The 17,655-nt window shown below is 40.8% G+C and overlaps 1 protein-coding gene across 1 annotated transcript in view; it reads left to right on the forward strand.

The window, feature by feature from the left end:
• PRIM2 (DNA primase subunit 2) overlaps window positions 1-17,655 on the forward strand; it is a gene marked incomplete at its 5' end in the record, with an annotated part of 65,628 nt that overhangs the window by 26,563 nt on the left and 21,410 nt on the right. The window contains 3 exon segments of the mRNA XM_083607265.1: window positions 14,206-14,273; window positions 15,645-15,717; window positions 17,003-17,188. Of these exon segments, the coding sequence (XP_083463391.1) occupies window positions 14,206-14,273; window positions 15,645-15,717; window positions 17,003-17,188 (327 nt within the window).

Raw genomic sequence — 17,655 nt, forward strand, 5'->3', positions numbered from 1 at the left:
CCTTAGAGTTCTGGGTGGAAGGTTCTAGATCCCTTTGTACCAATCTTTAGAAGACTTTGTGAACTAGGCAATATTCACACTTGGTATAAATGTGCCACTATGAAAAGAGTGTCTTGTTAGGGAAGAAACACATTTTAGCATTAATTCATACATCTTGAATAATTCATACAACTTGAGAATAAAAAGAGCAGTTCAGTGTTTCAGTTTTCCTATAGTGTTGGTTTGCTTTGGTTTCAAAAGTGGAGATTAATTACCATCCTGAATAGCAAAAGAGGCTCTTGTTAGGTACCACAAACAAAAATCCATCAAATGTTTGTTCAAAATAAACCCGTTGAAATTTATAAACCTAAGATAGCCGTGTTCCTTAATTTCGGTGGGTTTACTCTGAGTAAGACAAAAAACTGTATACAAGCCTGCACCTACCTACCTGGAAGTAAGCTGATTGAACTAAATAGGACTTAAAGTAGGTGTGTATAGGATTGCGTTGTAAAATTGGCTATTGAATGTCTTCAGGCCCCTCAGCCACACAATACTTTTTGAGCTTGTAGTAAGTAGCCTGCTACTTGTGCCATTCCACAAATTGGTTTTAGGGAAATGTTCTTTTATTCAAGGCTCTGCAGCAATAACTTTGATGAGGTTCTAGAATCTAGAGGCTCATCACAGTTACTGCTGCTGCTACAGCTTCCTTTGTCTAACTGCAGTAGCTCTCAGTTTCAAAACTTTTTCTGCCCTTGCCATTATCTCTTCAACTTTTCCAAGATCATGTTCCTTAGGTTAATTTTGCAATTGCTTCTAGCATACAGATATTATTAAAATCCTGACATGAAACTGTCAGTAAAGTACCTTTCAAGTGAGATCAAAGAGAGCAGGTAAATGGCTTTGTGAAATGAAACCAGAATTCTTATATGGGTGGTGGGGGGGGACTATTTTCTTTAGCCAAGTCAATTTTGTTCTAAATCATACTCTGCTTAAAGAATTGATGTTTGTACACTTTTATATCATCCTATTTCCATTCTAATGTCATGTAAATGGAAGTACCTCGGTTATATTTTACACTACATTGGTTCAGTGATTTACTAGTGCATTGTGTATTTGATGTTACTGAATGCAAAAAAAAAATAAAAAAATATTAGAGCCAATATGGGAGGTGTGCAAGTGATTTCTCCTCTCATTTTCAAGGCTTCCCTATTATTGAGAAACAGCCATGCTATTGAAAGAGGCTTTATAGAAGGCTTTGTATGTAATATTGCACGAGTGGATTCTGCTACTTAAAGCTTTACTGCTTGAGAGCTACTTTGTTCTAAAGGTGAACCTGCAGCATAGCAATTTTAAAACGTTAAATTAATTTCTGTTTTGCAGCATGCCTCTGTTCCTCCTGCCCCCACTTCCTCCTCTAACCTTAGTTATGCAGAATGACAATGAGAAGCATATTTTCAATTTTGTTAAGTTTCTTTATTACTAGATGCAAACTATTACTGGGAAGAGAAGCTTTACTTGTCTGCCAGAACTCAGTGGCTGATCTGCTGTTGGTTCAGTAACGTAAACTTAGGGATATAAACTGGCTTCTTCATCCCATCATTGAAGATTGTATTATGTGCATATGTGTAGAGTGGCTGTCAACCAAAGTGTACCTTTAATGGTATGCAAAGACCGGGGTTGTGTATCCACAGAGCTTTTGACTCCATTTTGCCTAGCAGTGACTCTTTGCACCGTACTGTGAAAGCTATTAGGAAATTTCATTATAGTTTCAAAAATAGTTTGTCAAGTGGTACATGGAGTTCCTGTTAGGGGCTTTTCTTTAAAAAGGCAGAAAATATCTCTGTGCAGTCCCTTGGACTATTAGTACAGTGATACCTTGGGTTACATACGCTTTAGGTTACATACGCTTCAGGTTACAGACTCCTCTAACCCAGAAATAGTACCTCGGGTTAAGAACTTTGCTTCAGGATGAGAACAGAAATCGTGCTCCGGCGGCGCAGTGGCAGCAGGAGGCCCCATTAGCTAAAGTGGTGCTTCAGGTTAAGAACAGTTTCAGGTTAAGAACGGACCTCCAGAACGAATTAAGTACTTAACCCAAGGTACCACTGTAGTTGTTCTTGCCTTGTATTTGCTGGATGCTGATCTGGGAATCCAGGTCTCTGCTGAACAACAAAAACAAGTATTTTTCACTCGGTCTGGGAATTCTTTACTTGAGGTAGTTGCTTGAATTAAGACTACAGGCCTGAATATTCCCAATAGGCGAGAAGTCTCTCCTGATTTTGCAATGGAGTGATGTGTCCCATTGGATTTCTCTTAAGAGTGCTGCCAAGATACGATCTCTCTCAAGTCTCCCGGGTGCGGTATAAACATTCCATTTATTCCTTTTGCCTGGACATTTCTCAATATCCATGTTTTCATGTAACAGTGAAGCATGATTTAACGCTGTCAGAGTAACCCCGAGTGTTTAACTCTCCTCCTCCCCGTTGCCTGGAGGAAGACTTAGGCAGAGTGGCTTTGTGTCATGTCTAGCCCACATGGAGTCTTCAGATGATGAACCAGGCACCCTATAGGTTGGAGACCTTGAAGCAGGCAGCGTTCCCTGGAACCAGTGCTGAGGATCCCTTGCAGGGGGAGACCTGCTAAAGAACCCTTGGAGCTGTCCGGGCTGAAAAGTTACAACATATAACATGTCTACATACCCAGATTCTTCGCAAAGGTCATGAGTAAGGGGTTGTTGTGAGTTAACAATCTCTGAAAGTCCTTCACTACCAGTAGCTGTGGTTTGAGTATGGTCGAGGAGGCAAACGTATCCTGAACCGCCTGGTTGCTGGAAACAACACAGGTCTCTGGCTCCTTGTTCTCCCTCCTTGCTATGTTGTACAGTGGTACCTCGGGTTACAGACATTTCAGGTTACAGGCGCTTCAGGTTACAGACTCCACTAACCCAGAAATAGTACCTCGGGTTAAGAACTTTGAGAATAGAAATCGCACGGTGGGAGGCCTCATTAGCTAAAGTGGTACCTGAGGTTAAGAACGGACCTCCAGAACAAATTAAGTTCTTAACCCGATGTACCACTGTACCTTGTCTGAGCTCCCTGTCATACTGACCTTGGACTGTTTGTCTCTGGATCACACTTTAGAGCTAGACTGATTCTCCATGCTTGAACATGGTTTGTTTTGACGGTGCTGCACCTGTAACCCTGCCCTGTTTGGTGAGTGTTTTGCTAAGAGGCTTAAACCTCCTTAGGATTTGGGGCTCTAGCCTCTCAGGAGACTCACTGGAGCATGATACTTGGTTTAGAACAAACTCAAGTGTTCATAGCAAGCCAGCTTATAAAAACGTACCAGAGTTTGTTTTAAATCAGGATCCCTGGTTGGTTCAAATGCAACAGTAAATTGGGATTCTGTAAAAGTGAAATTAAACTCTGACTTTCTCCTAAGTTGTGTGGGAGGGGGGAATGTGTGACCCCCCCCAATGCTTCTCTCAGGCTCATATAGGCATGCCTATGCAGTGCTAAACCCTGGTTTGGTGTTACATGTGAATGTAGCCATTGTCTCTTGTATTTCCCCCTGTATTTTAATTTGACTATTTCGGAGGTTTCTAGACACTCAAATTAAAAGGACTTTATGGAGTGGCTAGAGAATGTTTTAAATCATATTTTGAAGGCTGCCATCATATGTGGGACTTCTGAGTAAATAGGCATAGGATTGTGCTGCACAGTTTGCATAGACACGACTGGGTTATGGTAAATTACTTAGTAAAGACTTTGCAAATACCAAAAGTACACATCTGCTGTACTGTAATGAGTGACTTAATTTCTTTGCATCAGTGATATAAGATGTTATAAAACCAATAATCTTTTAATGTTCCTCATGACAAATTACTCTAATGTCTATTCTAAATATCTCTTTTCTGGTGTTTAATTTAAAAAGTCCATTCCTTGAAGCAGATTATAAATGAAATTAAGAGGACTGGCAATCCTTGTCTTTTCTGGCCTTTTTAAAAAATATATACAAGAGAAATTGCCTTATTGCATCCTATTGCAAAGAGACAAATTACTTACTGGGTTGTAATAATCATTTCTTGAACTATATCAAGTGAGTTAGCACCTTGGTTAGTCTCATAACTTATGCACAGAGACAGAATTACTTCTGTGATTTCCAAGAATATGTCTAATTTGTAGCTCTAGCATAATTTAAGCTTACCTTTCTATGTGAGGGAACTTTTTAGGTCTAGAAAGTTGAAATAAATGGCTCTTGGCTTTGTTCTTCAGACTGTTTAGCAAGCTCTTTTTATTCAACACTGGTACAGTGGGTTTTCAATCATCAGGAAAAAAATGATTTAAGATCTCTGACATGTTTGGAAGATCTTTTTATTGTCATTCTTATGGAAAATGTGAATATGAAGCTGTACAAAAATTGTGTACCTTTTGTTTGTCTGAGATGGTCCTTCCATCTGGGTCATGGGCCATCTTACATTTTCCTGCATCCACGGAGTTGACAGCTCCTGTCACGCCTCCTTTTTCAGCATCTCCCAAGAACTACATTTTGCTCTCATAACTTCTAAAACACAAGCCTGTTATTCATATACCTCTTACATTATTGAAGCTGCTTCCTTGTTTGTCTTCCATGGCTGACATCCATTGTTGTGTGAGCAGGCTTTGCTTTCTCTCCACTGTAGCTCCCCTGCAAACGTGCTCTTCCAAGTGTCCCTCAGAGCAGATTAGGGCTGTGTGTGGGGCAGTGTTAAAAATTAGCCAGGTGCCAGGCTCATTTTGCACCTTGCTTTTGACTACTTGCAACCAGGTGAAGATGCCTGGTGCCAGGATGGCTCCTGAGATCTCCAGCATATGGAGGTGCATGCCTGAAGGAGATCATTGGATCTGGACTGTTTTCACACACTAAGACCCCATCCTGTAGAATTCCACCAGTTATATTTTATCAGAATGAATTTCTGAAATCGGAATGAATTTCTGAAACCAAAATGCTTTTTCTGTGCAGCCTGAGGAGTAGTCAGCATTAAGAAAAAGAGGTCAGAACTCTGGATCAAGTGACTTTCCTTATTTAAGTTGTCAAAGCTCTTAACCTAGCTCAAGATTGTCATTGAACTAGCCAGATGTTTAACTGAGAATCAATCACAGTCAGCCCACCATTTGAAAAATAAGTCTTTATAGCTGCCTTTCCCAAAAAATGGCAACTAGACATTCCGTTTTGGTGACTGTAACCCTAATTTAAGACCATTTGGTGCCTAGCTTATATACCTGAGTTTCTACCATTGGTGTAAGGAACTGTGGGGTGAGGGGGAGAGCCCATTCTCTTAAAGGTGTTCATTCCATTAGCAGACATTGCTGGATTTAATTCTGTATCGTTACATCTCCTGTAAGGAAACTTACTTACTAGTTTCTTGTTATTTGTATTCTACTTTTCTACATAAAAATGCAAAGCAGCATAGAGTAAAAACAGGAGTGCAAATACAAAAAAGTAAGAAAACGAATAAAACCAAAGCAGCAGTAAAGCAACATCATCATCATCATCATCATCATCATCATAATAATAATATGAAGTTAGGAGAGAGAACATGAATCAAACGCAGGCCTGAGAAGAAAAGTCTTCACAGTGTGTCTAAAACTTGGAAGGGAAGGAGCCTATCAGGCCTTCCCCATGAGGGCATTCCATAACTACCGCCAAAAAAGTGCTTTATTTGGTACATATCAGCTGTATCTCTGGTGGAAACTTATCAGTGGAAAAGAACAGTAGATATTGGGGGGGGGGGAGCGATAAAGACAAAGAGGAGGAGAAAAAGAAGATGCATCCTTGGGTCGTTTTTATCCAGCTGTAGGATTTGGAAAGTGTATCACATTGTGAGGTAGTGGATCTGGTGAGAGGATGCTGCTGTGAAAACCCTAGACCTTTAAAATAAGTTCAGTTTTATCCTTCTTAAACAATAACTCAAGAGCCAATAGGTACTTTGGGTGACACATTTACTCTGTCAATGTCACCAAAGTTAGAAAAAGTTTAGAGTATCAACAAAGGATCTAGGGCCATATTGGGTTAGCTAATGAACAGGTGTTCTGAAGTATAAGAGTGTAATATCTGTGTCTTATTACTTATAGTCTTCTTTATTAGTAATCTGGTCAACGTGCATTTTGGTACTTCTATTCTTTTTTTACGTTGCTACCACTAAGCAAAGGAATGCTACTGATTGAATGTATTGTAAACCAGGCATGCAATTGGTATCTTTTATCTGATGTTTAATGGAAAGAAAATGTTAATTTAGGGTAATGAAATAGGCCTCCAAGTATGGTGGGTGAATAGACCATTAGGTTAATTAAAACGAGGATATGTATCACTGCTGTAGTGGAACTATCATTTTGAAGGAGACAGTTTCATTTAGTGCTTGAATAGTGAAATTCAGAATGTCTCTCTCCCAAACTGGATTTACGACACATAAGACCAAGATAAATGGCAAGGGCAATTCAGACTTCTGTTCATTTACTTTTACCTGCCTACCATCACTTGTCAGTCTTGACTGCTTGTCACATAAAGGTGAAGATTTATTCAGCCTTATTTAAATCAATTAAATGGAAATTGTGTTGCTTCACTGTCCATCACACAAGTGGTGCGTTTAGTACAAAAAGCGCTAAAAAGTTGTGACAAACTGCACTCAGAAAAGCTTTCAAACACGCTTTAATGAGTACAGTCACCATCTATGGATTTCAATTCTTGTTTAGTTTTTAAATATCACAACATTTTTAAAGGGCTTCTGGAAGAGGAAGGAGTTGTGTTGCTACATTGTTTATACTTGTTTGGAAATCACTTAGGATTGCTGCAAGTGAAGAAGAAAAATCGGTAGTGTAGATAACAATTGAGGGGAAAAGAGGACATTATAACAGGAAGAGTCGCAGAAGCAAATTGGTTTTCTTTAATATAATGGTACCTTGGTACTCAAACGGCTTGGCTCCCGAACAAATCGGCTTCAGAATGCTGCAAACCCAGAAGTAAGTGTTCCGGTTTGCAGACGTTTTTCACAAGCCGAACGTCTGACACAGCTTCCACGGCTTCCGATTGAGTGCAGGAAGCTCCTGCAGCCAATCGGAAGCTGGGCCTTGGGTTTTCGAACCATTTTGGGTGTCGAGCAGACTCCCAGAACAGATTAAATTCAAGAACCAAGGTGGTTGCAGGGCCATTCTGGACCATCAATAAGCCTTCAGGTGGCAAAGGACTTCAGGTGACTGCAGCACCTACACAACTGTGTAACATTTTTTTCCAGCTGTTGTAGCCACTAAGAAGGGATGCGGGTGGCGCTATGGGTTAAACCACAGCCTAGGACTTGCTGATCAGAAGGTCGGCAGTTCGAATCCCCGCGACGGGGTGAGCTCCTGTTGCTTGGTCCCTGCTCCTGCCAACCTAGCAGTTCAAAAGCACGTCAAAGTGCAAGTAGATAAATAGGTACTGCTCCAGCGGGAAGGTAAACAGCGTTTCCGTGCGCTGCTCTGGTTCGCCAGAAGCGGCTTAGTCATGCTGGCCACATGACCCAGAAACTGTACGCCAGCTCCCTCGGCCAATAAAGCAAGATGAGCGCCCCAACCCCAGAGTCGGCCACTACTGGGCCTAACGGTCAGGGGTGCCTTTACTTTTACCTAGCCACTAAGAGAGCTTTGTTTAGCCTTCCCTCTCTGCTATCGCCAACCCCGTCACCCTATTCAGCTGGGTTTTCAGTAGCAGCTGTGTCCTAGTGCAGAGTAAGATGTAGCAGAAAACCCCTTACATGAGTGAAATGTGCTTCCACTCAAGCAAAGAGAGGCCCACCCAGCTTCCACCAGTTCAGCCTGTCGTCTTGCCTGCTTCTCCATATTCTACACTGTTGCAGACGGCCTGAAATATTTAGGCGTGACCGTGGGGGGTGGGGGAACTAAGGGCTGCAACAGGAAGTGGTGGGAAAGCCCCATTGTATGCATTGAACTGTGCCCACTGCTCTTTCAGTTCCTCCCACTGGAGCTGAGAATTTTAAAACCGCTAAGGTTGTATATAATAGCACACCACTGTTTAAATCCTGGAAGACCTTGAGCTATAATGTTGTCATAATATGGCACCAAGGCCCAAAGGGTTGTGCTGTATCTTCTAGCCATGCCAGTCAGTGAAAGACTGGTTGAGATGCACATTTTAAGGTAACTTGTGCTTCCCACTCCTCACTTTAGGAATATGACAGTCATATAAAGATCTGGTAAGAGGGGAGTGTTCCTGCACATTTCTCTGTAGGTTAAAAGAGTTTAAAGAATCAACGCTTTAAAGAACTCTCCTGACTAAAAACTACCAGATTGAAATGTTAAATTGCGAAGTAAATCAAGGGCACATGCAAGCATGCACATGGAGTGATGATGTGGGTTAGAGAGCTCCCTGAGAGAAAGAGTGTCGTAAACAAGCCCCCCCCCCCCCCAAAAAAAAGCCCTTGGGGACTGCAGGCCAATGTTGAAGATTTCCTGATTGGCAAGGAGGTAAAGTAGAGGCTTGTAAGTTGAATTAAAAGAAGGTCTAGATTCTGAAAATTTACCTGGCAGGCCGAACACAACGTGGGTCAACTCAACACAGGACTCCCACTTAGTTCAGTGTGACCTGAAAATGTGTGTGAGATTATGACCCGACGGAAAACTGAAATAGCTTCTTTTATGGATTTACTTCATGAATCATCATTGAACAGTGAAGTGGAATGTTTTACATCCAAACTTAAACGCTTTAGCGTTTGGATTAACAGTTGATGCAGTCAGGCTTAATATCAAATGTGCAACCTAAACCTACCCATGTTTACTTGGAAATAAGACCTACTCTGCATGGGGGTTGCATCCTAAATCAAAGTATTCTTGACTTATAACCTGCTTAGTGTATCACACTGCCCATTTAAGGGCATACAGATTACTCCTTTCTAATTCTAGCACCTTTCCCTTCTCTGGCATCTCCCAACAACCACCCTTCACTTTTTCATCTAACACACCATGGCCAGCTGACCTAGCAATGGGGAGAAACCTTCGCTATCAGATATGCTGCAGTTGTGCTCTCCACTTGGGAATCCACCGTAACATTTTGTTGCGTGCCCTATTTGTCTCTCAAATGTTAAGCTATGAGATGATTCTCTTGCGGAGAGCATTTTCCATCTAATGATAGTAACCTACTAGAAATGGCCGAACACCCTGGTGCTCAATGTATGAAGTACTATACAAGTAGGTTGTGTTGAAACAAATGAGACATGGGATTTGCAAAAGATATCAAGTGATTAATTTTCCCAACGTAATGGGGGAGATCAAAGAAGGGGCACATGTAAAGGTAAAGGGACCCCTGAACATTAGGTCCAGTCGTGACCGACTCTGGGATTGCGGCACTCATCTCGCTTTACTGGCCGAGGGAGCCGGCGTACAGCTTCCGGGTCATGTGGCCAGCATGACTAAGCCTCTTCTGGCAAACCAGAGCAGCGCACGGAAACACCGTTTACCTTCCCGCCAGAGGGGTACCTATTTATCTACTTGTACTTTGACGTGCTTTCGAACTGCTAGGTTGGCAGGAGCAGGGACCGAGCAACGGGAGCTCACCCCGTCGCAGGGATTCGAACTGCCAACCTTCTGATTGGCAAGTTCTAGGTTCTGTGGTTTAACCCACAGCGCCACCCGCATCCCCAAGGGGCACATGTAGGCAGGATCAAACAATATGTGCAGACAGAGCTTTGCTTTCTAAACAGTGCCATGAAGCAGTGTGGCAAAAAAACAGCAAGCAAAGCTACTGTTATATGCTCATTCCTATTTGTAAGAATGTTTCTTCTTTGGCTCATGTCCTCTCCTCTCTTAAACTGTTGAAGCTTTGTGGTGTGTAGGGTGGGATGGGGGAGCTCAAGGTCCTTTCTGTGGGTTTCCTTGGTTGACCTCTTTGTGTACAGTGGTACCTCGGGTTAAGTATTTAATTTGTTCCGGAGGTCCGTTCTTAATCTGAAACTGTTCTTAACCTGAAGCACCACTTTAGCTAATGGGGCCTCCTGCTGCTGCTGTGCCGCCGGAGCACGATTTCTGTTCTCATCCTGAAGCAAAGTTCTTAACCCGAGGTAATATTTCTGGGTTAGCGGAGTCTGTAACCTGAAGCGTATGTAACCCGAGGTACCACTGTATTGCTCTTTATTACTTGCTTTTATTTTTTTTTCTATTGAAAAGGGCAGGCTCCAAATACAAGAAATCTATCACAAACTGTTTTCTTGCAAACCCCCCACCCCCCCAGGGATAGAAATCCATGGAAATACTCAGTGGTAATCAACCACCTGATATATTTTAACGTGAAGAAATGCTGGATAGCTGTTAATGGGGTGGGGGAGCTAATTCTTCACATGAAATTAGTGCTTTTGATAGGTGTTTTTTTTAAGTGTCTCTGGATGTCCATAGTGCTAAAATATAATAACTACATCTTTGCTAAGATTGCATACTTTGAGTATTTCATCAGAATTGCAATGTGTTAAAGGTTAAAACCAAACTTTTTTCAAAATTGATCAGCATTGAAATGTCAGCTGTCTAGTTGTGGCAACATACCAGCATGCAAACACTGGTCTAATATTGATTTCCCTGGCTGCATAACATTTGCATTGTGACATTTTGCTGCAACATTAGCGACGTGGTTGTTTCTTGATCAATCGCTTTCGGTAGTACACACCATACAGCTGTACTCAACGTGACCTATTTGGAATTACATATTAACAACCCAGCAAAAGTATGGGTATGTATGCATATAAATGTAAGCCCAGAGCAGGAATTGTGCTGTGTTAAAAGAGATGCTGTTTGCAAGCATAGTTCTTTCATTATATAAAACTGCTGTTATGTTAACTACCAAATACAGTACCTAGGCAAAGCATCATTGACAGTGCAATCCTATATATTGAATGAAATCCTGTTTATTGCATTCAGTATATATATAATATTGTTATACTGTTATATTGTTTTGTCTGATACATTATGTATTTTTGTGTTTTTATACTGTAAACTGCCCTGTGACCCTCTGATGAAGGGCAGTATATAAATTTAATTAATTGATTAATTAATAAAATAAAATTGTGTGTGCTGTATTAGAGATTCAGTATATTGGTCCTTTTTTATTGATTTTTTTTGCCTCTCCTACCCCCGATCTAACATATCGTGTAAAACAAGACTTACCAGTAACTTGCCCATTAGACTTTCTTATATGAGGAATAAGTAGACATTACACACACACACACACACACACACACACACACACACACACCATTGTTCCTCCCAGGAGTTCAGACAGGTGTATGTGATTGTTTTCCTTCCCACTGTTTAATCCTTGCAACAATCCTGCAGTTTACATGAGACTTGAGATAATGACTGGGCCAGTGTCTCTCAATAAGAGTCCTGGTTGAATCTGTATCTCCCCAGTTTAAGGTCCAAACTAGCCTAGTAGCAGCCTTTGACCTCAAACATGGATCTGTTCCAATTATAGAGGTGTTCAAATGTTACATTCAACAAGATGCTGCTGTTTGGTGATGATAAGGTGAAACTCTGTGACCCTTATAATTCAGACGAGTATTCTCTTGGAATGAACAATGCAAAATTGTGGAATGTTGTTACAACATACTACATTTTTGCTTCTCTTTGGAACAAAATCCATAATAAAGCATAGAATTGTCAATCGTAAAAGATGGTGACCGCTGCTTTAAGCTTGTGCGTTGCTTGCCTGGTTATTAATCAAACCAGACTTTTTGGTGCTATCACTGCACCAAAAAGCATGAAATACTTACATTGAAAGCCAATCAATCAAATGCATGTCCCAGATCTATCTTTAGAGCAGCGATGAGTTGGAAGGAGCTCCTAATAGATATGCAATTATGTGCCAATATCTAAGCATGAGTACCTGTGTTATTTTCTTACAAAAGGGTATTGCATGGAAATAAAGATGAGATTGTTAAAAACAATATACATTTTCTTCATCTTTTTGGTGGCACACAGATTTAACCGTATCATTTATGGTTTTGCTGATTATAATCTCTACTTTGGAATCTTATCTATTATAGAACCCTAAGTGTCATGGAACTGCAAAGGACCTCAAAGATTGTCTAGTCCAGCCCTCTGCTAATGCAGGAAATGGACCACTATAGCATCCCTGACAGCCGTCAAGCTAGTTTTGGATCAAGTTTAAAGTAGCTGCCTAGGTATTTTTCACAGCTGTAGAAATCCCTCTTTCCCTCCCAGTTCTCTGAACATATGGGATGACCAAAACATAGGCGTAGGACGCATGCTTTGCATGCATAACATAAGGTCCTCAGTCCAGTACCTGGCATTTCTGTTTAAAAGATCTTTGGGCAGCAGACTGGGAAAGAAAGCTCTTCTTCATACCTTCGGGATCTGCTGACAGTCGGACTAGACAGTCCAGAGCTGGATGTACAAATTATTTGACTCCCTAGAAGGCAGCTTCATGTTTCTGTATGTGGTGCAAACGTCTTGTGTTGCTTCCCTGCTCTCATACTTTGGCAACTGAATCATCATACTTGTCTAGGGAGCAATATCCAGAGATGGGCTTAGCGTATGATCTGGAGAACGAAACAGTATGAATGGGAGGCGGTTGTTAGCTTTTCCAAACACAGTGAAGTAGAATTCCCTGCTCCGTCCTTTCCTGCTTGTTATGGCTAACAACAACAATAATTTGCACAACGAACTGCAAGATGGGTGAATAACTGAGATTAGTGTAATAATGCTTAACGCTTAGAATGTTCAACATTCATGGAGAGCCTCTGTTAAAGGGTTTATGTTCTTGGAGTCCCTTTTCCATTCCTCTCCTCCAATCTGATGTAGGCTTGAGGCAGCCATGAGGGTTTCCCATTGTTAGGCAGGCAGAGATGGATGCTGAGAAGGTATGTGTGTGAGACACCATGAAGACTGAATGAGAAGCAGCCAGTGGGTAAAGGGGGTATAAGTTACTCACTGACATTGCTAGGCATGATTTTGAGTATTATTACATACCAAAGGATGTAATTTTGACGTGTGATTTTCACAAGCACAAGTATTTTAGAATTACTAACATTTTTTCTTTCTTTTTTAATGTAACTTGTTTTTACTGGTATTCTTAATTAATACTTTAGGCTGTCTGTTGTAAGTAGCTGGGAGTTCTTTTGTTTTAGTAAGTGGCATATAAATTTTGTTAGATATATTACCTTGTAATCATTGTAGCAGCCCTTTAAGGTAGGTTGATACTGTTAGGTCCGTATTGCAGGTGGTCCAGCAAGACTTGAGTCTGAAAATGGCTCGTCTAAAGCCATTTGTTGATTTTAGTGGCAGAAACAAAATTTAAAAATTCCCTTCAGTAGCACCTTAGAGACCAACTAAGTTTGTTATTGGTATGAGCTTTCGTGTGCATGCACACTTCTTCAGATACCATGCACACGAAAGCTCATACCAATAACAAACTTAGTTGGTCTCTAAGGTGCTACTGGAAGCAATTTTTTTTATTCTGTTTCAACTATGGCAAACCAACACGGCTACCTACCTGTAATTAGTGGCAGAAGTTAGGTTTGAACTGGGCACTTCCTTGATCCGTGGCTAAACCTTAGCTAATATGCTTCAGCAGCACAGAAGGAAAAAAAGATGTTCATCTAAGAGAACAACCGTAATTGATGCAAAGGAATCTGTTTTGTAAGACTTAACTATATGGAGAGCTCGTTGTAGTGGAGCCTTCTGTGGAATCAGTTACTGAAACATTGATTTCCTCCGCTCTTCATCAGGAGTGGATTTGGCAGAGGAGTGGATTAATGCTACTTCCCATCAACAGAACTTAAGTAGTTTAAATGCAATGGTTAATGGGTCTGGAGAAGAACTTGTTGAAATAACGACATTGCGTTGATCTAATAATAGATTGAATCAATAGGTTTAAAGCTTATGTGGAAGGCTGATAAAATTATAAGCTTGATAGGAAGAGGGAGAAAGATGATAAACAAATGGACATATTTGAAAGAGATGAAAGAAGAGTTGTTGATTTCTGTTTCTGGAGATTTGACTCAACAAGAGAGAGTGATTGTGTGAGAGACAACAAACGTTCCAGTGTTTTTTTTGAAGAATAAATTTTTTGGTGAATAAGTTAATTTTATTTGCATTATTAGTAACTGTAGTTTGTACTTTTAAAAAAAAGAGAGAGCAGCATTTCATTTGCTCTTTGTGACTTGTTTCCCCACCCCTCCCCAATCCCTTTTAGCTCACAGCACGGTCATTGCCCATTGTACAAACAGATGAGAGACTCCAGCCTCTCCTCAGTCATCTCAGGTAATGTATCAATATATTTTTTCTATAATAGTTCTCGGGGAGCAGTATTACTGGGTGGTCCAGTGAGCAGCAGGAAATGGTTGCGGATGGTGAATAGGTATGGAGCATCCCCCTGAGGTGTGCCCAGGCAGCTGCTACTGCAGCCTACAGCAAGCAACTCTTTGAGATTTGCCTTAATTGGCCCCGGTATGGCGAAGCTCCTAAGCAGTGCTACATTGCAGGTGGGACCACTGGCATTCTGACTGCTAACTTGTGGACCTGTCTGTGCCAGAAGAAAAAAAAGTAAAAGGGCCCAACCAGCCCATTGAGGGGCTGTTCCTTGCACTTCACCAGAGATTTGAACAGGAGAGCCATGTGGACCCTCCCTTCTCAAACTCAGCTTCTTTCACTGCAGATGGTAGGTTCAAGTGGGTAGTAGAGAGCTGCTGTTCTTACCATGATTTCACCTGCACCATCTCAGTCAACACATCAAGCTCATCCCTTAGGTTAGATTTCAAACAAACAAACAAACATGTTTTGTCCTTTGGGGGGGGGGGAAAGAGTCCATCTACAGTGGTACCTCTGGTTGCGAACGGGATCCGTTCCGGAGGCCCGTTTGCAACATGAAAAGAGCGCAACCTGCAGCGGCGCGTCTGCACACGTGTGGGTTGCAATTTGACGCTTCTGCGCATGCGCATGACGTCATTTTGCACTTTTGTGCATGCGCAAGTGGCAAAACCCAGAAGTAACCCTTTCCGGTACTTCCGGGTCGCCGTGGGACGTAACCTGAAAGAGCATAAAATGAAGCGACTTAACATGAGGTATGACTGCACTTGAAATTCATGCAGAATATTCTCCTTCCCTCAGACCCTTTTTAAAACCACAATCATGATTTTATTACTTTCTGGGGTTGTCTCCTCATGGAGCTCTGTAGTATTTCAATAGAAATGTTGTCACAATTTTCTGATAAATTTTAAGAAGACACACTTTTACTAGCAGTTCCTTTAATGTGAAAAATATAAAGGATCTAGAACTGAAGTATAGAACTACTTTCTTTGGGCAGCTGCTTTGACAAGTTTCAGGTATTTTGCTCATACTTGGACATAATCTTCATCCCAGACTATGATTCTGATCTTGTTTCTCAGGAAGAAATGCCACAAAATAAATCTGTCAAGGTGCTCGTGTGGTGAAATGTCAGAACTGTGTTGGATAAAAAAAAGTTTCAAAGTGCTTTAGTGTATTCAAGTCATATTTGCTGAATTGTTACGTTGGAATGATTTCCTCCTAAAATCCATAAAAACAATTGTGTATTTAAGTTCCCATTGTAACAAGAAGTGAATTGTTGAAGATTTCATATACCATAAAAAACTTTCTTTCGTCTCTACCCCACAGTCATGCATATGTTGGTCCAGATTACAGCATTGAAAGAAACATTGGGAAAATTTCATTAGAACAGATTGACACTGTGAGTATTTTATGCTTTTAAACTGTACCCCGTATTGCCCTTGTCCAGCATGCAGTTTGTGTGAAGAAACTGACTGCCCTTTACGTATAATAACAGGTTGGATCCAGAGGAAGTTGGCCATGCATTAGTCCTGTTGAAATCAATGAGACAAGGTTATGACTAACATGAAATCAGTGATGCACTAATGCACAACTAACCTCATTTGAATCCGTTCCAATATATTTATCCTCAAGGAAACCAGTGGCATAGAAGTCCTGTTTGTTTTTTAAAAGTGATATAAAGGAGTCGGTCTAGAGGTTTGCTGTAACTATTAACACCTTATTGTTAACCAAATACGGTAGCTTAATACAGGCAATGACCATTTTACGGGGGGGGTGCTCTGTTCCTGGCCCCCACACACGTATAAGCCTGCCCTGTTCTGTCCCAATTCTGTCCTCTTCCGGGTCCAAAATGACCCGCGCTTCCATGCCCACATGTCAGTTAGATGTGGGCAAAATGGTCACTGCCTGTACTGCCGATTATGATTATGATAATTATTATAGCGGGCATATCGTATCTAAGAAATGAAAGCAAGTAATAGTTGGGAAAATAAACTTAATTAAAGTGCATCCAGCAATGTATCTGAAAATATTTAAGTCTGTTTTAAATGCATTATCTGACCCCCGCTCTGCTGTTTTTCTGTATCTGTTAGTGTACCAGCCTTCCCCGGCACAGTACCCTCCAGATCGCTTGTGCTGCAATTCCCATCAGCTCCAACCAGCATAGCCAGTTGTCAGGAATGATGGGAGTTGTAGTTCAACAGCACCAGGTTGGGTAAGCCTGTTATACACTGACCTAAATTGTGATAGGATGAAGGGCAGTATAAAATGTTTTAAACAAATTCAAGATATACCTATAAATGATATCAATGCCATCAAGTAGAGTATACTTTTTTTGGGGGGGTGAGAACAAAACCACTATTAATATACAATCAGAATCCATATTTTAAACTGGTAACTAATTAACCATACTGATTAATGCTTTTGGCTAGAATTAGTAAAGACCATTTCTTTTTTTAATAACTGTATTTCTGTGCTGCATTTATTCTTTTCTCCTGTATAGAACAAAATATTAGATTCAAATGCTTACAGGCATATTGAAGTCATAAAATAGATTTACGCATAGTCCCTATAGTCCCTGCATATCCTTCTCTCCTCAAGCTGTTCACCTTTCTAAATAGATTTAATTGGTGATCAAAATGCAGCCTGTAAGTCAATCTATTCAATAATATGTTTTCCTGTTGCAGCTTTCTGTTAAATCATTTCCTCCCTGCATGCGCCAACTGCACAAAGCTCTGCGTGATAACCATCATCTCCGTCATGGAGGCCGTATGCAATATGGTTTGTTCCTAAAAGGCATCGGTTTAACACTAGAACAAGCTCTACAGTTCTGGAAATCTGAATTCATCAGAGGAAAAGTGGATGCAGACAAGGTAAATTACTTGTTTGGAGCACTATTCAGTTCTTAATAGTTCTCTTTGAACATTTGCGAAGTCTGCAGACGTCCATGTGCACTGTGGACAGCTGCTTAGACTAAAACAAGTCTAACATAAATAGCAATAGCAAAAAACTCCTGCTTTCCCATCCTTTCCTCACAGCGGATATACATCTCAATTCTGCTCTCAGCATAAATTTATATTGCCAAACTTTGTTGTTTGCAGAAATCACAGAAGGAAGTCAGAAAACTTACTTACAATATTGATAAACACTTATATATAGTGATATCAATATTTGCTTTCAAAATCAATAAAAGGACCAAGTTCCACTACAAATATTTCCATACATTGTCCTCCAGTGCTTAACCTTAATATTTTCCTAACTATTGATCCATTTCTGTTTAGAGGATGGTTGAATGAAGTCCTTGTTCTGTCTCCTTACCAACTGAAAGGTAGCCAACATA

Source organism: Podarcis filfolensis (genome assembly GCF_964270895.1).
Source record: "Podarcis filfolensis genome assembly, chromosome: 3".
Lineage (NCBI taxonomy): Eukaryota > Metazoa > Chordata > Lepidosauria > Squamata > Lacertidae > Podarcis > Podarcis filfolensis.